This window comes from Triplophysa dalaica, chromosome 23 (assembly GCF_015846415.1).
Source record: "Triplophysa dalaica isolate WHDGS20190420 chromosome 23, ASM1584641v1, whole genome shotgun sequence".
NCBI classification, from domain to species: domain Eukaryota; kingdom Metazoa; phylum Chordata; class Actinopteri; order Cypriniformes; family Nemacheilidae; genus Triplophysa; species Triplophysa dalaica.
The window spans coordinates 15,051,010-15,074,905 of record NC_079564.1 but is presented as its reverse complement, the minus strand read 5'-3'; the positions used below and the strand labels follow the sequence as shown (position 1 = coordinate 15,074,905).

Genomic DNA, 23,896 nt, shown 5'->3' with positions numbered 1-23,896 from the left:
ATTTGTATAGTTAGTTTTTACAGTATTCATACTTTTTCAGTATTGTGTTTTAGAAAATATAATCATTCTGATAAATTAAGATATCTATATGATTGCTATGCAATGTTATGGATTAAAGCATACCTATTCGAACAACCAAAGACACTCAAACATTTGTGGTATCTGTTCAATCTCCAAAAATAACATTTCAAGGAGCACCTGATTGTTAAATTCCAAGGTTTACACTGCTATTTAAGATGGCATGGGCAAACCGTGTTAAATCTTTGCTTTGTATATATGATGTAGTTGGTTCTCCAGCATGGTCTGGTTGTCATTTAAAGCACTGGAGGTAAACACCAGTTTGACAGGTTGGCAGACCAGCTGCTTGGTCAGGTGATCGAGCTTCACGTTTACATTCATTCATTTAGCAAATGCTTCAATCTAAAATGAGCATTTTGTCAGTGAGGTAACACCCAACCTTGTTGAGCTGTCTGTTTTAATGTATTTACTTTTAGCAGGGAAAACAAATAATACAGAAAGTGAAAACATCAATAAATATTTTAATATTGATAGTGTAGCTTATTCATAGTTGATAAGAAAAAAACTGCTTTCTGCTAAAAGCTTACGACTATGTCTTTGACCCACATATTATTATTACATAGCCTAGATTATATATGTTGATTGTTAGTGCAGGAAAAGTGGCCTATTTATTTGAATAAATTATGTTTAAACCAAAAGACGCATAATATACATACTTAAACTGATCTTTGGTATTTTTTATTGTTTAGAAGCATCAATTTCCTTACGCAAACAGCAAATCCCATCACGTGACTCTCGGGCTGCATCAGCCGTTACGTCATGGAGGAGGTCTGATGATAATAGCAGAGGTGAAGAGATCTGATACTGAGGACACCCAGCACGGTAAAAACATTGAATATGTTCATATCTTGCTCTTTACACCTTTTACACTTTAAATACCTTATCAATGCGATGATGTGTGCATGAATGAGGTGAACTAGGGCTAAATTGCATTAACGTTACTGGATGCTTGAATGAATGAGCTGGTCCTGTTTTTTCTTCAGCATCTCTTGCTAGATTTTAGGGGAACTTCATTTTAATTTCTCTACACGATTGAATGAGAATTTGAGGGAAATTTCCGTCAGTCTGTCTGATATATTAATTGACTTGTTGTATTTAGCACAGTTATGTTACCACCGATTAAATAATTCCGGTTCGCTAATAATAGGACTATGAGCTCTATTTCATTAACTGATCTATGTCACTGGTTTTTTATTAGCGTAATTGTGGAGTGCGTCTTTTACAGCTCCTGTACGAGAGCATGAACGTTAATATTGTAATACAATATCATCAACTCTGATAAAATGATTGTTAGTGCGGGATAAACTGAGAGAGTAGCGCACAATGGCGTCCTTCAGGGATGAAGGACAGTGCAGCAGAGATGCGGGGATGCTGACTTTTTCAGCCAACCAGATCGGTGAGATGCAAGGCTTACTGAGCCAATCGGCGTTCAGTTATTTGAGGGATGTTAAACTCACCAGCCAATCAGCTATCAGAGAGGCAAAAGTAGCTCAATGAATCCACCCTGTAATCAGCCAATCGGCTGTCGATGCGTCAACTGTACTGCTGTTGCCCTTAGATATCTTTTGGAGAGTTAATATTACTTTGCAATAATCAAATTGAGATAGCTACCAGAATGTGGATTTAATTAAAATAAGATGAATTTAATGAATGAGATTAAATAATTTAAATGATGAATTAGCCATATGGTAAACATAAAACGGTTTGGTATGTCCAGAAACATTTGATGAAAATAATAAACCTATAATCTATCAAGGAGTTTATAAGTATAAAGTGTGCGTATATAATTATATACATTTATAAGTATAAAGTCTAATTCATCTGTCACACTTTCAGGCTGATCGTAATTTGGGGTAAAATACTTGACGTTCAGCATCATGGGGGAGTTGTTTCGCAGCGAGGAGATGACTCTGGCCCAGCTCTTCCTCCAGTCCGAAGCAGCCTACTGCTGCGTCAGTGAACTGGGAGAACTTGGCATGGTCCAGTTTAGAGATGTGAGTACAGATACCTGTTTCCTGGTTCCTTTTTTATTATATACTGTCTTCTGTCTGTATTTATCCATGAGATGGCAAGTAAAACCTTTGTCTCTTGCAGCTCAACCCTGACGTGAACGTGTTTCAAAGAAAGTTTGTGAATGAAGTGAGACGCTGTGAGGAGATGGACAGAAAGCTCAGTGAGTGGATAAACACACACACATGCACACACACACACACACACGCTGAGACCTATAAACGTATAACTCCTTTGGGTATTCTTGTTTGGCCATTTTATTTCATTAAGTATAAATGCAGGCAAATATACTGAAAATAAGAAACTAACCCACACAACAGTGTTCATTAGGAGCCAGACAAAGAATGCCAGAAAAAAAAACAAGACCAATATGTGGGATTAAGTACACAAACTAATGGGGGTCACAAGGCACTGGCATTAACAAAGGGAAGAGAGGAAAAAAAAAAGAACCTCAAAATAAGAGTTTATAAACTAAATGCAAAACAAAAGATCACATATAATACAGTTAATACTTTATTTAAATCATATCTGGTGTTGTGCTCTGTAGGGTTTGTTGAGAAGGAGATTAAGAAAGCCAACATTCCAACTATGGATACCGGTGAGAATCCTGAAGTCCCATTCCCACGAGACATGATTGACCTTGAGGTGAGTTCATCTTTTACTTTCACATTTCACCCCCAAATAAAAACCATCATTCAAATCTTTATGCTCTTATTGTCATCATAGAACAGGGGATTTAAAAAGACTCAAATAGATATTCATTTTCTGACAAAAACCTTGATTTGTCAGAGCTGACACATCCCAACATTGCCATTTTGGAGGCAAATCATTTCCTCATTATGCTTGTATTTAAAATATTTATTTTAGTTAAATTTCAAGTTGAGGCCAGGATTTAAATTAGTTTAAATTAAAGTTTAAATGTTGGTTTAATCTTTACACAGCATATTACTAGTGGTGGGCATAGATTAATTTTATTAAATTTTATTAAATGGCTCATTTGAATTCTGCCGAAGGCATTCAGAATATGTGTGCTACCCAAATAATGACTAAAAGTAAGTCTTTGAGAACGGGTTTCTCAAGTCAGTTGGCGCATTAGACCAGGGGCTCATCTCCTGTTTCCAAAATGCATCAGAAACTGCTTGAGAAAGCTGTTCTACTATGATAATTGGTGATGAAAATTAAATTATGTTCAATAAGATGAACTTGTGTTTACTTCCGCATTAGCTAAGGGATGATTTGCGTTTAGGTGGTAATTGAGACTGGAAGAGCTCCTACAGTACATTTACATTTAGTCATTTAGCAGACGCTTTTATCCAAAGCGACTTACAAAGAGTGAGGGAGCAACAAGCGATGTGTCATACAGGAGTCATAATACATTAGATCTCAATACAAAGTTACTGGTTTCAACTAAAGCTAGTCCACTACCTGTTGAGAGAATGTGTTTTTTTTTAAACCAATTCCGCATTGCACAAGGTGCAAACAACCTTAGTCTTGTCGATTTTTCTATTGGGAAGCTTCTTAAAAATTAATATTCCCTGAAGCAAACCCGGCGGCTTCATAGCTGCATCCATGTTAGCACGTCACGTTTGATGCGGTAATTTCACAGTAACGTTATGTTGTGTTCAGACCAAACGCGAATGGCGTGTCAAGCGCGAGTGATTTATATGTTAATGCAAAGAGGCAATAGACCTACTTGCGGCGCGAATCGCGCGAATGAAGCCCTGGTTATGAGATGATGAGGCGGCGCGAATGACGCGAATCACGCGAGTTGAAAAATCTCGTTCTCGCCCCGTACAGTGCAGTTAAGCTGGTATACATCCGCGCTAAAATATCAAGGTGAAAGTCATCATAGCTTGCGTAGTATAGATCCAGCTCCCAACCCAACTTTGAGAATAGATTAACGGCGACATTTTTTTTATCGCGCGATAAGAGTCTCACCGCCGTTAACGGCCCACCACTACATATTACATGGCTCTGGAAAATTTAAAGTATAATGTAAGATTAGATTTTTTTATATATTTTGGTTGACATCTCCAAGCCCGTATTTGTAACGTATTTGTTAAGTATGTGCACAATACATACACAAGGAACCAGAAATAGTAATAAACGTCTTTTAATTATCCAAGTACATAGAAGAAAACAGGAACACAGTAACATCCTCATGTCTAACAGCAGAGAATACCCCTTCAAGACTAACAGACAATGCAGAATATATATATGTGAAGATGAGGTGATGGCAGTCAGGTGCGCTCATGAAGGTAACTGTGCAGGCGAAGGGTGAGGGCAGTGGGTGATCCCTGGAAATGTAATGCTCCAGGAATGACGGTCAAACGGGGGATCGTGACATTGTTGTATCTTTTTCTCTGTTTGTTTTCATCATAATTTGGTTCTAGGGTTGTACAAAACATTGCGTATGTTTTTGTGCGCTTATATTTTCATCCTTAATTGGCAGGCAACATTTGAGAAACTTGAGAATGAATTGAAAGAGATCAACACAAACCAGGAGGCTCTAAAGAAGAACTTTCTGGAGCTGACCGAACTCAAGCATATCCTCAGACGTACGCAGCAGTTCTTTGATGAGGTTTGCTCCTGACCATGTTCAAGCAAAACATTCAACACAAAAAATGACATTGCAAAATAATAATTACAACACAAAGAGATGCACATCAAGAATATTGTTTCATCTGTAGATGGAAGATCCCAACCTGTTGGAGGAGTCTTCATCTCTGCTTGACCCCAGTGAGGCAGGCCGTGGAGCCCCACTGCGACTTGGGTGAGTCTGTTTCTAACATAAATACTATGTAAACTGCAATCCAGTAAAGAAAGACTGCAAAAATAATTTTATGTGATGGGTTTGAGCCTTGTTAGGATTAGGATGAACAAAGTTTAAATATTTGCAATTACTGTGTTACAGTCATAGTCTTTATTTGGAGTCTTCCCTGATTGCGTTTACACAAAATAAACGGATATCCATCAAAGATCTGCTTAAAACGAAATCTGTTTTCACGTGTTTACATGGATAGTAATAAAATGGCTACGCTGAAATCTGCATTTTCATGGAAGTTTGAGACTTGCCGGGTTTCTTGAATGCAGTGACGTAAAATGATTGACAAAGAGAAATAAGACATATCTTTTAAATGCAAATAATTTAAGATCACAAATACAACTTTAGATTTTAAGAAAAAATAAGACAGCAATCCATTTTATTAAAATTGTGAGTTTATATGTATAAAAAAATAAGAACAAAAGAAAAAGAAACATAAATAGAAGTGCAGTTGATGTAAACCAGCACAGTGCTCAGGTTGTAAATGCACAGTTTAACAAGTGTATTTTCAATCTGGATTTAAAAGTAGCTCCTGTTGGTGAACATCTGATGTCTTCTGGAACCAGATTCCAGATACTGATGTCTAAATGCTGACTCGCCTTGTTTTGACAAGGCAACTAATAATACTATTTTTACTATTTTACTATTACTTTTACTATTGCGCTGTCAGACATGTGGATAGATAACAAAATTGAGAGAAAACCGGTAAAGGCGTTTTCATGCACCCCAAAATCGGAGTGATGGGCAAAAAATGTGGGATTTGCTTACGGCGTTTATGAGCTTTCCCCAACCAAAATAAAACTGTTTACGCTTTAAAATGACCTTACTTGATATCAGCTTATTAAGCATAACCGGAGCCATGCCTAACAAGTATAACCGTCTTAGTCCAACAGGTTTTAAGCTGATTTTCAATAGATATCTGTTTATTTTGTGCATGTAAACGCACTGAATGTGTTCTCTCTTTGTCCTTGTTTCTATTGTTCTGTCATTTACTTCACCTGTGTTCAGTTTAGTCACTCATTGGTTTTGTTATTTTTACCCCGTTCTGTCGGTTACTTTATTTTTTGTCACGTGTGCGTTTGCTCCTGCCATTTTTGTGAATTTATTTAAGAACTCTTTTGGATTACCTTTTTGTCATGCATTTGTATTGGCATCATATTCCATTACATGCTGTTGATGATGAGAAATTGACTACATATATTATTATAAATAAAATGATATTTAATTTAATACCAGTAACATTTTATGCTTCCTGTTAGCAGTCTTCATTCAACTGCAACAATATGCTATTCAACACATTATTCAAGTTTAAAATAACGTTTCTCAAATGAGCATTGCAACAATATAAACAATTGCAGTATTTAGCTTTATTCTATTCTCATTACAACAACATATTACAAACTATATTTTATACAAATCTAGTCATCTAAGCTCTTTTGATCCTCATTTCCACTAAATACAGTAAATTCAGAATCAGGGTAAAGCTGAGCACATGCATGAACTCTAATTATAACACATCTCTTTATTATTCTCTAGGTTTGTGGCTGGAGTAATAAACCGTGAGAGAATCCCGACATTTGAGAGGATGCTGTGGAGAGTCTGCCGTGGAAATGTCTTTTTACGACAGGCAGAGATTGAGGACCCTCTTGAGGACCCCACAACAGTCAGTGTCAATAGTTCCAAATGACTTTAATACTATACACCATGCATTTAAAGGTCCGGTTGAACACGCAGTTTCTGCCAATCTCATATTAATCTTGAGAATCTATATTGCATACTTCGTATCATCGAAGAATAATTAGTTTGATCACATTTATAAAAGATAGATACAGCTGTACCATAATTTCAGAAAACAGACATTATGCGAAGGGGAGGAACTAAATCAACAGCACACAATACATCATCGCATTACCCTTGCATAACTGTTGATTCACTATAACTGTGTGTTGTTTACGTTGTCCACATATGCACCCATTTCCATCAAAACACAGACAAATGACCTAGTTTCATTTACCGCGTGCGGTTCATGTCCAGCATCTTTAAGCTCTGGGACCGCTCCATCTATCAGTTTCAAACAATCTTCAAATCCAGCATTATATGAATCCTTTATATTACATTCTTCACTGTAATGCAGTGAACAAACTTACTCACCTCAACTCCTCTCACTATCACAAGAGTAACAAGCTGCAGCTGCAGGCCCACAGCGCAGCCAATCATGACGCAAGCGGGTCTTCCTATCGCTCGTCGGTTGTCAAGTGGGTGGGCTATTTCTTTGGCCTAGTCGTGGGTGTCCTTTTCCAGGAGAATTGCCCAATTTGGGACTAAGAAAAGTGTTGATGTAACGTTTTTTCATGTTAAAAAAAACTTTCTAAACCTAAAAGAACCTTGAGGGAGTGTATTAAGCACAGAAATACTACATTATGTGTCCAACTTTTTGACAAGTTGAACATGTTCAGCATGAGTAGCCAGCAGGTTTAACATTGTAAAGAAGTCAGAATGCATGAAACAGCGTTTAAATCCCCCCTTTAAACTATACACTATGGACTCAACCATCTAGGGTATGAATTTAAGGAGGGGTCTTATCGTCCCAAATGGAACACTTAATGGTATTATACTAACGGGAATTATATTTGGGCAAATGACATCAACCGCACAAGACAATGCAAGTCTATATCATCAATTTGTATATTGTAAATTTAATGAAGTTAATTACCATTTGTTTTGTCAAGCATGACTTCAGTCACCATCAGATTTAAGCGTAATCACTCTGCAGGAGAACTTTGCTAGAGCAATGTCTGATAGCCTCGCCTCTCTTCAGCTTCAAAAGGTGAAACTAGGACCGTTAAGTGGGTGAAGTGTCGAGAGTTGCACACTTTATATTTTCATTTGAATAAGCATCAACCTAAAGTGCATTTCTTTTTTGAGAATTTTCAATGTGAATGCACTAATCACACAAAATGGTGTAGAATAGTGCAGAATGATTTGGGACTCATAGTTTACAATTCTCTGATAAATGAATGCATTTGTTTTTGGGTAATTGACCCAGTAGGACCCAATAGTTATAAAACACCTAGGATAACACTAAAATGAGTAAATATTGATGTTTATGGTTGTTTATTCGACACAGGGAGATCAGGTGCACAAGTCTGTGTTTATCATCTTCTTCCAAGGAGACCAGCTGAAGAACAGAGTGAGAAAGATCTGTGAAGGGTATGCTACAAAGCTTAAAGAGGTGTTTTTTACCTCTGTTATTTATTATTATGATTCAGACAGGGTTAATCTTGAAGTTGTTCTACAGGTTCCGTGCGTCTTTGTACCCCTGCCCTGAGACTCCTCAGGAGAGAAAAGAAATGGCAGCCGGCGTCAACACCCGCATTGATGACCTCCAGATGGTATATGATCCAATGCTGTCTTAGTAAAGACAGTGTCAGTGATAAACACCTCACTTCTAATCGATTGTCAAACTGAGACCACCAAAACATATATTTAGTGCTATGCTATATATCACCAAATATTAAGTTGTTTGGCACAACAGTCATGTTTTGTTATGATAATCTTAACATACCTTTTACATCATATAACTCATTTTGTCTTTATTTTGAAAGTGACACTGATCAGTGAGACAGAGAGACTCTTTTTCTCATTGTATAGGTTTTGAATCAAACTGAGGACCACCGGCAGAGGGTTTTGCAGGCTGCCGCTAAAACCATACGTGTGTGGTTTATTAAAGTGAGAAAGATGAAGGCCATTTATCACACTCTGAACCTCTGTAACATCGACGTTACACAGAAATGTCTGATCGCTGAGGTCTGGTGCCCTGTATCTGACCTTGATTCCATTCAGTTCGCCCTGCGCAGGGGAACAGTAAGTCATATTTATCAATAATAACCAATGACGTCTGCCCGAATTTGTTTTAGTCATTTATGTGTGAAATTTTCTCTAAAAACTATCTTTTAAGCTAGAAATCTGTTTATAAATTGTATATCTCATTTGTGTAGGAACGTAGCGGATCCACAGTTCCCTCCATCTTGAACCGAATGCAAACCAAACAGACTCCACCAACTTTCAACAAGACCAACAAGTTTACATCAGGCTTTCAGAACATTGTGGATGCCTATGGGATTGGAACCTACAGAGAAATCAACCCAGGTACCAACTTTTTTTACATTTTTCATTGAACACTGTCAGCTTGAACAAAATTGAACAATTCAGTTGCAAGAATATGCAGTCAGCTTTTAACTCTCATGTAACATTACGGTCCCAAACTTGTATGACTGGATGTTTTTTCAATGTATTGTTTTTGTAGCACCCTATACCATCATTACATTCCCATTCCTGTTTGCTGTGATGTTTGGTGACATGGGTCACGGCGTGCTGATTACATGTGCGGCTCTTTACCTCGTCCTCAGAGAGACTCGCCTGCTCGCTCAGAAAAGCGACAATGAGGTGTCACCTTATCAAACATTATCACTTAACAGAAAAATCTAATTTGATTAGTTCATGCCTACCAGTGTTTTATACAGTATAGTCTCCTTCTGTGTAATAACAAAGACTAATTAAGAGATGCATAATTTTTGTGAATATAAATGATGCTATTTGCTAGTAAATTCATGTCATGTGGTTTTAACTTTGACACTAATACATGTATTATATATTTTCTCTTTTTTCTTTTCCCATTTGGTGTGTGTGTAGATGTTCAACATGATATTCGCAGGCCGCTATATAATACTTCTGATGGGGATGTTCTCTGTCTACACCGGGCTCATATATAATGACTGCTTCTCTAAGTCCCTCAACATGTTTAGCTCTGGCTGGAGCGTGCGACCCATGTTTACCTACGAGACTGCGAACTGGACGTACGTTCAGATTATTAAAATGTCAATCAGTTAAACAGTGAAGCAGTATCTAACAGCTGGATCGACTGAAAAAAATGACAACACAGTATAACACAAATTTACAATTCTTCTGTCTCTTTGTGTATGTGTGTGTGTGTGTGTGTGTGTAGGTTCAAGACCCTGGAAAGCAACCCTGTTCTTCAGTTAGATCCTGCAGTTCCTGGAGTGTTTGGTGGCCCCTATCCTTTGGGCATTGACCCTGTATGTCAAATGACACATTTTACACATTTACAAACCCTGGGCAATGAGACGCCTATGAAGTGTGAATTTCCTTATGAAATGTGTAATCTTTACACGTGTCACAAAATTCTCAGGTTATTACATGAATGAGATGTTTTGGTTCCTGGATCATACATCAACATCGCCACCATTACAGTCCTAGCAAAACTCCTCTACACATATAAATGAATAGTGCAGCTGCGGTTGATCTTAACCTATTTTATACTTTGTGACTTACATCAATTTCAATCATTCAAACAAAAGTTACATTTATATATATATATATATATATATATATATATATAATTATTTGTTCAGAGATTTAAATAAAATACTTTGTTTTCTAGTGTTTTTTCTCAATTGACACTTTAGCATGTGGTTATTTTATTCTTTTATGCTTTTGATTCTCTTGTATGTTAATAATAAATGACTAAACATGATGCCATCAAGTGGATTCCCTGTGAATAACAGGCACAGTTAGTGGATATTTCACAATTCATTATGACGTTGATTTATGTTCTATGTCTAACTTTAGAGCTTTTAATTTTGTATTGTTTTGTCCTTTTGACACTAAAAATGTGCACCTCCACTGTGAACTTGTGTGTGTTAATACAAGGGAGTTTTGCTTGTTGGTTTAACGCAGCAATTGACCATAGCAGCCAATTCACAGTCATATGTTTTTATTATGTCTTTGATTACTATGACATTCAACAGAAGCTGCAAACTGCACAGCATCTTAGTTATTCTGATTGTATCTCTGATTTAGATCTGGAACATTGCCACAAATAAGCTGACATTCCTCAACTCGTTCAAGATGAAGATGTCGGTCATTCTGGGAGTCATCCACATGCTGTTTGGAGTCACACTTTCCCTCTTCAATCACCTGTAAGTGTGTGGACCAACCAGATTTTAACTTTAACGGTAAATATGTAGATCGGTTTTCTCTGAAATTGCTTTTCATTTTTTTCCATTTGTCCTTTAGGTACTTTAAGAAACCTCTGAACATTTACACAGGTTTTATCCCAGAGATTGTGTTCATGAGCAGTCTCTTTGGGTATTTGATCTTGCTCATCTTTTATAAGTGGACGGCTTACGATGCAGCGACCTCCAAAGATGCTCCCAGTCTGCTTATTGCATTCATCAATATGTGTCTGTTCAACTACAATGATCCATCCAACAAACCCCTGTACAGAGGACAGGTAACCTTCATACACATGCAGGTTCATTAAATGTAAAACAACAGTTAAACAGATGACTTATACCAAAGTCTGTATACAGAAGTCGTGCCACTCGGCGGCCATGTTTGCAACGCCTCTGGACAGTTATTTAACTCATAGCAAGTCAACAGTCCTATCTCCTTGAATGATGAAAGGCAGATATTTCTTATCTAAATAGCATATTTCTGATTAATGATTAAACCTGTTATGGGCTGTACTTTAAAGTTGGTTTGCTAAGCTTAAATTGTGCTAAACACCTTCTTTGAGGTCGATTCAGCAATTGTGCATGAGCACAGGCTGGCAAATGCCTCACATAAGCTTCGCCCCAGAGAATTGTCAGTCTTTATTGATCGATGATTGTCTGTTTTTACTCGTAGACGGGACTTTCCATATCCGCTATTAAGCCTGATGTCACACACCAACCATATATTGAATGTCATTTACCACTTCCGGGTCCAACCGCTCTATCAGATGCCATGAACAAATAACAAAAATGCTGATGGACAATAATGCCGTGACTTGCCGAAAACCCCCGATTACATCCTTTAGCTCTACAACGGAATCAAAAATAGCCACAAAGTGGTTTATTTTATACAAATTATTACAATATATGTCTAATATTGTGGTGTACACCGTGAGTTTATAAACCTTTTGATTAAATGTGTGATATAAATAAACGGGGCTCGTAAACAGCTGCTTAAATAATCCTCCATTGAAACGAGTGGAGGTTTGGACCCGGAAACAGTATTCCTTACGTCACGAGATAGCAAGTGTGCTGAGCCTTTCTTTCCTTACCATTCATTATAATGGCCGTAGTGCATCTTGTTTATATTTTTATCTTTGCTTACACATCAGTTTTACACCTGTGAACACGCATCAGTTGATTTTGTCTGTCTGTCTGTAGATGGCGATTCAGTGCCTCTTGGTGTTGATAGCTCTGGCGTGCGTGCCGTTTATGCTGGTGGTGAAGACTATGATCCTGCGCCGTCAGCACCTGTGGAAGAAACACTTGGTATGTTTATGTTGTCATACTGTCTTTTAATTGATATGTGCATGTCAGGAACAGTAAACCAGAGGACACTGCAAGTTGAATGGAATGTTGAAAGGAAGTTTGTTTTGTTTCACTCTCTATGACAAGTACAAAAGTCTAAAATCGCACAAATATTCCCACATGAAAAACAAAAACTGTATTCTCCTGGGTCATGTGAGGTTCCAGATGGTGAACGTTTTGTTTTCTCAGATGTTGTCTAACAGCATGCCATGGGACAAAAGCCAATTTTGTCTAAATTCATGCATGCCCTGATTTTCAATCGGTTAGGTAGGAATGCTCCTGTGGTAGAGAAGATACTAACTTTGTTTTGGCCCATTGGGGCACCTACCATGCTATTTATTTGTGTTCCATGTTTAGAGTAAATTACATTTTACAGGTAAGATAGTCGTTTTAAGTGTCAAACTCATAATGAGGCTCAATTTTGTGTGGAAAGCTTATATCCTGGGTTCCTGCGATCAGAGACCACAGAGTCTGTATATTTGTTTCACATCTTGAATTGTAGAGAAAATCTGCAAAATTCTGTGGAATGGATCAATTTAGACTTTTTAAACTGCAATGAAAACAATTCAACTTTTCTCTAGAAGCATTTTAAAAACAAGTCTTTATTCAAAACTTTAATGACCCCCCTGAATACTATGTTTAGCCTATTTATTCATACGTTGAATGTGGGTAGTTTTTTGTTCAAAAGTTTTTTTCAAAACAGCAAGAATATTTGTTGTTGTTTTTTGATCTGTAGAAGCTGTAGTCTTTCGGAAGATGTGTAACAGCGCCCCCTACCGTAGAAGCATTATCAATTGTAGCATATACAGCTTCAGAAAAAAAGAGACCATTCCAAATTTTAAATTAATCATCATTTTTAGATGTATTGTGTCCATTCTAGTCTAGTGTTTGTTGAGTTTCAACAAAGTCAAACCTTAGGAGTGACAAAGTCATCCAACAGCAACGTGAAAGACTCACAGCATGACAAGGCGCATTAAGTAAGGGGTAATAAACAGGCAGCCGGTTGTGATCAGGAAAGGACGCCAGGCAGAGGGTCTTGTATCACTCTGAAGGCGCTTATTTTGCGATTACAGCTTGCTGCTTAGAATACCCCTCTTATTACACGGCTACTTGCCACATTTTAAAAAACTGAACATGTGAAATGTTTCAAAATGTGAATTTGAAATATTTTATTAGCAAATTTGTACCCAATGCAGACCTTCTGCGAGGAAAAAACATTTACTTTCAGTTTTAAGTTAAGAAACGACACTTAAATGTCACTAACAGGCAATTTGGTTTAATCATTTGTTAATATATTGTCTATAATATAATATAATATATTTTTATCAAAAGACATATTTTTATTTAATTTGTAAAAAAAAACTGTAAAAATTATTTGCTGAATCCGGGTTGCTGTGTGCTTTTACTTTTGACTGGTTGTTATCTGGGAATAACGAACCTACAAATGTTGCGACTTGCCAATCAAGCATTCCACACAATTGTGATGAAAATCCAGGTCATCGCATGAAAAATTTATTTTTGAACTTTTCCTAAATACATGTACATATATTACTGTGGTATTACTTTAAAGTCCCAATGATATCAAAATGAATGTTCTTCCTTTTATTAAAAATAAGTTAGCCTTAAGGACGTCAATAAACTGAAATGCTGACAAAGTTCGCATTTTGGAGAAAAGCGTTCAAAACTGACAGTCTGGCACGTGGCTGTAAAAAATAAAATAAAATTCATGACATCTGCCTCTAAAGTTTTTGTCCAATCAAAAACGTTCTAGAATCAGGAGAGTCCCGCCCCCTTCACTATCAGAGCTGCTGAAGCTGTGCCATATTTCAGCAACTTGTTTACACATTTTTTGTGCTATATTGTTCTATTTGCTCATTACATGTCCTACATCAGGGCTATTCAATTATTTTGTCATGGGGGCCAGTTCATAAAAAGCATCCAAAATGAGTGGCTGGAGGGATATGGCTTGCAATATGAGGGATAATAACAACAATAAGAATTCTGTTTTAATTTTTCTGAATTCTGTGTTTTCCATCCTTCACTATTCAATAGTACTATATTTGCCCGCATAAAACATTAGTTCAGTTAGCCATTAGCCGTTAAACATTAGCCATTTTAGGAGATTTGCTGCTTGAGTGATCAATGCAGTGTTTTGTTTTTTGATTAGGAAATATAACTATGCAAGTTCGGTCTTGGTGTGTTAAAAACTGCAATAGCATTACGCAGAGTTCTTTCACTTTTGATTTCTCCATATATCATACAAAACAAGTAACAGTACATATCAAAACAATAATAGCAGTGGAGTTTTATCCTCCCAAGATGGCGGCGTCACTGCAATATGCAACATAGGGCGTGACATATTGGTTATTTTAAAAGAGGGCGGGGCCCCTCAATTGTCTCACTCTCTCTGCATTTTTTATTTGAAATTGCATCAACACATCAAATAATGCAATGCATTCCAAGGTGATTCACTGGGACTTGAAAGTGAATATGATCTTCTTTTCTTTGCGGTTTTTGAAAAAACACAGAGCATTTTGTCTGTTATTTTCACCGGTTTCTCCAGTTTCTTGCAAATAAATGCAAATAGAAGCAATATTTTTATTTGAAATTTGAAAGAAATATTGTTAGCTCACAGTATACAAAAAAACACATAGCTATATATAAATAGTACATGCAGAAAAGATAATCTTTTTTAAAGTTGTTTTTTGCTAACCTGTGGAGTGTTCTGCAGGCACATGGTCAGTGGATGGCTATGACTCACGGCTTAATGCGCACAGATCTACCTGCTAGTTTATGTTTGACTAATATGTCACGTGTGTTTGGTGGGTGCCCCAAAAAGCCAGAGCACAAACATCATTCAGTCAGGCAGTTCATGGCATGTTGATAGCCACAAAGACCTTGTTTGTATTTAGTCCCAGATGAGGGAAGCAAGACCTGCTGAGAATCTAGAAACTTTAGAGCAGACAGGCACCAGCTCACCCACCGGACTCACCCAACAGGGCACACAGAAGTTTGGTGGCGTCCGGATTGGAAACGGGCCTACGGAGGACGAGGCAGAGATCATAGACCATGACCAGCTCTCACAGGAGGAGGAGGGAGACGAGGTGGGTGGAGCTTTTGATGTCCCTACATTATACATGGAATATATATATATACATGTGTATATATATATTTATATATATATATTTATGTTTCTGAAGCCTTTTTCTTTACATAAGAGCCTTTAGATTATTGTATTCGTCTAAAAGAAATGTTGTAAACCAGTGTTTCTGCTCCTGCAGTGATTTAAGAATTGTAAACACAAGAGCAATTTCTCTACCATAGGAGCTCTCTGACTCACTTACTCGAAACATCAACACCGCTGGAATGTACAAACTATTTTCAACCTCTGTTGTAACATTTAACATTGCTCTGAACACTCTGCTCCACATCATGTGCCAAGCAGATAAAAGTGAAAAATAATTATTATACTGTACATTTGAATTCAATTCAGTTTTTTTATAAAGCACTTTTCACAATGTTTCATCGTCTCAAAGCAGCTTTACATGAAGAAAGACAAAAACAAACAACAGTTAGTATAAGAATTAAAATAACAAATAACATCTTTGACCCTCGAATAGTATGATGAAGGCTATTCCAGAGTTTAGGTGCTACATATGAAAAAGTTATACTCCCATTGATTGGATCAAGGTATACTAGGTACTATCAGAAGTCCAGAGTTTTGTGATCGTAAAGAACGTGATGGGTTGTAGCGTGATAGAAACTCTGTTAGATATGTGGGAGCTAAACTGTTTAATGCTTTATAAGTGATTAGAAGTACTTTACTATAAAACTATATGGTACTTAATGGGTAGCCAATTTTTGTTGTTGAAAGCTATTTATTTTTATAAAAGATTTTCCAGTTATTATTACACTATATATACTTGTCATTTTAGTACCTCTAGTAAACACTTTTTGGTAATTGATGCATTTATAACACTGCAGTTTTGTTCATCATTAGTGGTCAGTTATTTTCATCAGTTCTTGCAGTTTTATAATCACCAATGTTTATTTTCCTCTGATTACATATCTAAAATTCTGCTCTCTACTCTTCAAGCATTCAGAGGAGGAACCGGTAAGAAATTGTTTTCATATAGTTACTAACACTAACACAAGTCCAACAGCACTTCCAGTTTAATTAAATTTTACTTATTTTTCCCCAGTCGTACATCTAAATTGAAGTAGGTTAAAAATGTTGGTTGTATTTTGTTCAAACGTCTGTGCAGTGTTAAAAAAGGGTTAGACCACCGTTGTATAGGGTAAATGTCCCTTATAAGCTCACGTACCCATTAAGCACACTTCCATTTTTGAGCTCAGTTTGTAAAAAGAAAAACAATTTATGTGTTTTTTTCTGACGCACCTCCTGTAATTTTAAATCAATTGGACTGTTACACACGGAGATATGAGTGTCCACGTGTTCACCCTTTCTGAAAGCTTTATGAAAACTTTGACCAAAAGAGTGGCCCCTTACATGTGCAGTTTTTAGATGTTTACACCTTATATTTGGTTAGAAGCACTGCTTACTGCAATAATAAGAGATTCAAGTTTAAACATTTGCGTATTATAACATGGAACATTGATGTGGGAAATAATTACAATTAAATGTAAAGATTGTTTTTTAAAAATAGAGCAGACGCTCCAGAACACAGTCAGCTCACTAGCTGTATAGGATTGTGTGCTACACTTATATATTACTCCACTGGCCTTGAAAATCATAGACCTTCACTGAAACATCAAGATGAAAAAATATTGTTTTATAGAAATTGTCTACATTTTTGTTCATATTAAACTACATAAAAACTTAATACATGTCCTAGATTATTTATTTAGTAAAAGCTTGTCCTTTAAGTTTAATGTAAAATGTATTAATAAAATATTGTTCCGGCTCCTTAAGCTCACGTGTGCTCCCTTTAAGCTCATCCCCATTAAAAGTCAATGCGAATACTTCATAAACAGACTTAAATAATCACAGATGGTTTTCACTTTAAGGTATTCTTGATGTATAAATCATTTATTAATCATTTTATAAAGATGACAAAATCGAGTTGGAGCTAGTTTCAATAAGAGAATATGAGAAGCTCTTAAGCTTTAATCAGCACACCCATACTTTTCGAATTTAATAATGTACATTTTAATTTAAATGATTTTGTCATTTAAAATAAAGTAACATTTTATTGGATGACATTTTATTTAAACAGAACTCTGCCTTAATTTTTGCACAACCTGAAATACGTAGCTCCAGGTACAAATCGCTGCATCTTTCAGATGGAAGGACATTACAGCACCGTAAGGAAACATCAGCTTCGGCAGTGTGTCTTGTGATTGGTTGCGTCATTAAGTTTGCCGTAATTGATTGGGTTACATGCTAACCTTGAGTGTATGCTTTTCAATGAAATAGTGTGATCGTCGATGATTGAAACCACATGATATCGTAGGGCTTTTGAAGCATGTAATGCCACGCAACCTGTTTGTAATGCTTTTATACTGTTTTTGGTCAGTGTTTGCAATATATACATGGGTCTGACTTCTGTTTGCTTGTTGCATGTTTTATTTGTTTAGGAAGTGGGTAGGTTAAAGTTTAGGGTAAGAGTGGGGTTAGGTGCTCAAACTTTTGTTTTACTTTGTGCACGTGTCTGCTTCATAACTTTTAATAAACCCACATGAGAAAAAAACGTGATTCTCTAGTGGACTATCCATCCGAAAGATGCAGTCATTTCGTACCTGGAGTTGGTTACGCAGAAATGTAGGCATATGTACGTATTTCCAAAGAGCATGGGTTGGTAAATAAGTGCACAATGTAATTTGTGGCAGTATCAATGCTCTCAATAGCTTGTGCGTTCTATTTTTTATGATATCCTGCAACACACTTCAGCTGTAGAGGAATGTAACATCAGCTTTTCCGACATGATAACCGAGCCATGCAGCAGTCTGAACAAAAGAATCCATGGGAAACCAGGCCCTGTCAAATCAAACTTTCCATTATGCCCTGTATTTCATCTTAAACTTAAAAACTTCAGTTTTTAAAGGAATAGTTTACCCAAAATAAAAAGTCTGTCATCATTCACTCACCTTCTTGTCATTTCAATTGGTATGACTTTCTTTCTTTCGCATAACACAAAATGCAATATTTTGAAAAAAGTATTCCGAAAAGTGCATTGGAGCACCCATTCACTTCTAATATATGGACACAAAATCAATGCAAGTGAATGGGTGCCGGATAATAATGTTATTCTAAATATATTTTCTGTTGTGTTCTGCAGTAGAAAGAAATTCATACAGGTATGAAATGACAGGAAGGTGAGTAAATGATGACAGAATCTTCCATTTTTAGGTGAACTCACACTAAGTTAAATTAAACAGGCTTTACAAATAATTTTATTTGAAATTAAACTAAAAGTTATTTACTGAATATTTTTTCTCATCTCTGTAGTTTAACTTTGGAGATGTGGCCGTCCATCAGGCCATTCACACTATAGAGTACTGCCTAGGATGCATCTCCAACACTGCCTCTTACCTGCGGCTCTGGGCTCTTAGTTTGGCCCATGCTCGTGAGTACGCATACAAACACACATTAAAAACTCACACAGCATCTGCATGTTTTTTGAAATGTCATTTGTCTGTCTGTCAGAGCTGTCTGAGGTGCTGTGGGGAATGGTGATGCATCTCGGCCTCTCCTCCCGGAGCGGGGGTGGATTCTTCGCCCTATCAATCATCTTCTCTGCTTTCGCCACACTGACAGTGTGCATATTACTGATCATGGAGGGATTGTCTGCATTTCTGCATGCCCTGCGACTGCACTGGTGAGATTTACTCACATGCAAACATGCTACTCTGACAACAGAGCTCTAATGGATGTTTCCCTATTAAGGTTTTTATACTGAGAGATACTATTCCCAGTATAAGACTAGTCCCAGACTAAATATAGTTTGAGCTGTCTCAACTGAAAGTAAATTGACATGCCATACAGTATCTCACAGAATGAGTAATCCCCTCACATTTGAGTAAATATTTTATTGTATATTTTCATGAGACAACTTTTCATGACACTATGCTACAGTGTAAAGTAATGAGTGTACAGCTTGTATAACAGTGTACATTTGCTGTCCCCTCAAAATACTTCAACACACAGCCATTAATGTCTAAACCGCTGGCCACAAAAATAAGTACACCCCTAAGTGAAAATGTTGGGGCCAATTAGCCATTTTCCCTCCCCGTTGACATGAGATTAGTAAGTGTTACAAGGTCTCAGGTGTGAATGGGAAGCAGGTGTTTTAAATGTGGTGTTATCACTCTCACTCTCTCATACTGGTCACTGGACGTTCAACATGGCACCTCTTGACAAAGAACTCTATGAGGATCTGAAAAAAAGAATTGTTGCTCTCCATAAAGATGACCTAGGCTTCAAGAAGAATGCCAAGACCCTGAAACTGAGCTGCAGGACGGTGGCCAAGATCATACAGCGGTTAACAGGACAGGTTCCACTCAGAACAGGCCTTGCCATGCTCGACCAAAGAAGTTGAGTCCACATGCTCAGCGTCATATCCAGAGGTTGTCTTTGGGAAATAGAGTGCTGCCAGCATTGGTGCAGAGGTTGAAGGGGTGGGGGGTCAGTGCTTAGACCATACGCCGCACACTGGATCAAACTGGTATGCATGGCTATCGTCGCAGAAGGAAGCCTCTTCTAAAGATGATCCACTAGAAAACCTGCAAGCAGAATAAGGACATGGATTACTGGAACCATGTCCTGTGGTCTGATGAGACCAAGATAAACTTGTTTGGTTCAGATGGTGTTTGTGTGGTTCGGCAACCAGGTGAGGAGTACAAAGACAAGTGTGTCTTGCCTACAGTCAAGCATGGTGGTGGGAGTGTCATGGTATTGGTCTGAATGAGTGGTTCCGGCACTGGGAGGCTACATTTCATTGAGGGAACCATTAATGCCAACATGTACTGTGACATACTGAAGCAGAGCATGATCCCCTCCCTTCGGAGACTGGGCCGCAGGGCAGTATTTCAACATGACAACGACCCCAAAAGAAGCTAAGGGTAAAGGTGACGGACTGGCCAAGCATGTCTCCAGACCTAAACCCTATTGAGCATCTGTGGTGCATCCTCAAATGGAAGGTGGAGGAACGCAAGGTCTCTAACATCCACCAGCTCTGTGATGTCGTCATGGAAGAAGACTCCAGTGGCAATCTGTGAAGCTCTGGTGAACTCCATGCCCAAGAGGGTTATGGCAGTGCTGGAAACTAATGGTGGCCACACAAAATATTGACACTTTCGGGCCAATTTGGACATTTTCACGGTTTAGACAATAATGGCTGTGTGTTGAGATATTTTGAAGAGACAGCAAATGTACACTTTTATACAAGCTGTACACTCAGTACTTTACATTGTACCAGAGTGTCATTACTTCAGTTCTGTCACATGAAAAGATATAATAAATACATGTATTTACAAAAATGTTGTTAAATGCAAGTTGTTTATATTTATGGATTAAACAAAATTAGCAGTCTCCAAGAGAGTAAGGAACCAAAACTCCACTATAGATGTACTGTATATGTGTATAAGAGTAGCATAAAAAAAACATTTTATTTTCATCATATACAGTCCTGGCCAAAAGTATTGTCATTGACATCAATTTTGTGTTTTGCAAGGTTTGCTGCTTCTGAATTTGTAGATCATTTTTCTACATGTTTCTAAAGTATAGCCTACTGGAAAACACTGATAAGCTTTTTTAAGTTTTAAAGGCGTCTATTGGCAAAAAAATGATATATGCAAAGAGTCAATATTTACAGTGTTGAGCCTTGTTTTTCACAACCTCAGTTTTTGGCTCAGGCATGCTTTATAGTAGCTTCTGAGGCAAGACATTACTGATGGCAATCCTTTATTGCCTTATGAGTGCTCTGAGTTGATCACAATTTGTACTCTTCTGGTTGTCCACTCACTTTTTGAGGATTGACCACATGTTCTCCATATGGGGAGTTGCTTATTTGCAATTATTTAAAATGCATCTGATCACTTCACGAAACATCAACATGTGGCCAGGTGCCGCTTTTTGGAATTATGTGCTTTAGGAACTCTTAGAACGGCGGACCCCATATACTCCCATTATAAAAAGCTCTTTGATATGTCCCACCCAAACTTCCCCTTTCAAATATTTTTTGAAATAAACGCACCAAAATTATAAAGACAACACTTCTGTTTTTGCCCCCATTTTTCATGAGCTGAACTCAAAGATCAAAGACTTTTTCTATGTACACAAAAGGCCTATTTCTCTCAAATATTGTTCACAAATCTATCCAAATCTGCATCCAAATACCCCCACTTGCTGTCATTGCACTTGATGACTTCCCCTCTTTCATGACATATTTCTTGTTTTTGGACCTAGTGTTCTGGTTGGCGTAAAAATCTCGTGAGCATTTAGTATTTCTTACCAGATGGGACACACTTAGCTCGTGCAAAAATGTAACGTTAATTAAAGTGGTGTTTCGCATTATGAGATAAAAAGCAGTTTTACAAAATACATCACTGGAATTTTCACCAATAAAATATACAACACTACTAATTATATCTAATTATATAGTAAAGTCAGATTTATTTTTATAGTGCTTTATTTGTATTGTATCAAAGAAGCTGTACCCCAAAACAAAAGAAAAACACAAGTTAGCCAAACATAGAATAAAAAAAAGAGTAGTAGTACCCTAAAAAGTAGTAGTGTAATATACACTGTAAAGTTTTCCGCAACATCTCGTGAGACCTGAGCAAAAAGTCTCATGATTCATATCCAGAGCATGATGCATGATGGGATACGCTTAGCCTTAATACCGCTCCGAAGTGATATTCAAGCTAGTGTGGGTTTAGTGTACGTTAAGCGCACTGCCCTTTGTCCTTTTTAAGACATTGGACACACTTGTGCACACACTTGTGCTCTTCCTTCCTGTCGCATGCACACGCCCTCAAGTAGCCAAGACCACAAGTGAGGGTATTTGAACGCAGCCTAAATCTGTGTTAATGAGCACTTCTTTGCCGAGATAATCCATCCACCTCACAGGTGTGGCATATCAAGATGCTGATTAGACAGCATGATTATTGGACAGGTGTTGCCTTGGGGCTTGCCACAATAAAAGGAAAATCTAAAATGTGCAGTTTTATCAGACAGAATAATGCCACAAATGTTTAAAAAAAATAAGCAGCACAGCTTAGAGGTATGAAAGGACAAAAAAGCAGAACACAATTTTTTTTTTTTTAAGTAAATGGAGCTGCTAGTAAATGATGTTTAACATAACGCCACATGTGTTTTTGATATTAAATGTCCTGATATCGTCTTCTTTTTCCTTTCATCTAGGGTGGAGTTCCAGAACAAATTTTACACAGGACAGGGCTTCAAGTTTGTCCCTTTTTCCTTTGTAAGTATCCTGGATGGTCGATTTGATGAGTGAGACGGCACTACAACACAACTTGATATGTTTGAAATCCCACTGGTTCATTGATACCAGATGTATCTGTTACCTAAGTGTGTTGTTGAGATCCGTTGTGCACCATAAGCTTTTCTCACCTGCATTTATGCTCCCACATTATGTGAACAATACCGTGTAATCCGTGTGTAAGCTCTTGTAATTGATGTTGCATTTTAAAATGGTGGTAGAAATCAAGTTTTGTGCTCAAACAGTGACTGATTAAGGAGTTAATAATTTGATGTTACTAAATTGTGCGGTAAATAGTGAAATTGCAGTACATTATCTAAAGAAACATTGATGTGAATGCTTAACTAAAAAAAAAATGTTGCTATATTATTTCATAATATAGTAATTTTAATACTTATTAAGAATATCCTGACATTTCATGACCCATATGATGACTGTCATGTAACAGAAAAGGGCACCAACATATCTCAAGATATGCCTAAAGAACTGAATTATTTATTTTATCTTGGTTGTGTTTTGCTCATAAAAAAGCATATCAAAATGTTTGAAATCTTTAATTATCTATTTGTTTTGTTGTTCAATTTTATTATTTTGCTTTATTGTTAGTGATGTGAAAGGTAAATGTTTGTGCATGAACACACATTTAAAGTATGAATTATATAATCAGAATCAAAGAGTCAAAAGTTGTCTGTGGTAATTTTGTCAATTGTGAAATTACAATTAAAGGGATACACCACCCAATAATTAAAATTGTCATCATTTGATAACTCGAGCTGTTCCAAACCTGTACACATTTCTTTGTTCTGATTAACACAAAGAAGAATATTTGGGGAAAAAATTAGCAACTGACATTTCTGGGCATTTCTGGCAAAACATTTGCATTAAATCAGGTATACAGAAGCTAGAGACACTCCTGGCAAAGGAGTATTAAAAGCTTTTTGATTCATCAAGCATTTCTTATATAACGTATCGACATATTCAAAATGGGTAATGTTTTTGTATTGCTACAAAACTTTTGTGGATTGACACGAAACTTGTTTTTATCATCACTGGCACATCTTGTTCCCCTCACTGAAGTTTGATGACAGTGCCACCTAGTGTCAAAAGTTATAAGCAATTATATTGTGCTCTTTATGCTT

At 37.0% G+C, this 23,896-nt stretch overlaps 1 protein-coding gene across 2 annotated transcripts; it reads left to right on the top strand.

Annotated features, from left to right (window-relative positions):
- The first annotated feature begins 815 nt into the window (after positions 1-815).
- Positions 816-23,500, top strand: atp6v0a1b (ATPase H+ transporting V0 subunit a1b). Of its 2 annotated transcripts, none has more exons than XM_056738150.1 (22): positions 816-900; positions 1,915-2,072; positions 2,173-2,251; positions 2,636-2,733; positions 4,541-4,669; positions 4,779-4,861; positions 6,449-6,575; positions 8,040-8,122; positions 8,211-8,304; positions 8,564-8,776; positions 8,911-9,061; positions 9,219-9,358; positions 9,605-9,768; positions 9,918-10,008; positions 10,793-10,911; positions 11,009-11,225; positions 12,148-12,255; positions 15,294-15,398; positions 16,391-16,408; positions 18,764-18,881; positions 18,962-19,133; positions 22,679-23,500. In XM_056738150.1, the coding sequence occupies exons 2-22, from the start codon at positions 1,956-1,958 to the stop codon at positions 22,770-22,772; spliced, it is 2,520 nt and encodes an 839-aa protein (XP_056594128.1). In that variant the 5' UTR covers positions 816-900; positions 1,915-1,955; the 3' UTR covers positions 22,773-23,500. The 2 variants fall into 2 exon arrangements, with proteins under 2 accessions (XP_056594128.1, XP_056594127.1); XM_056738149.1 differs by having other exon boundaries at positions 15,207-15,398.
- Positions 23,501-23,896: the final 396 nt, after the last annotated feature.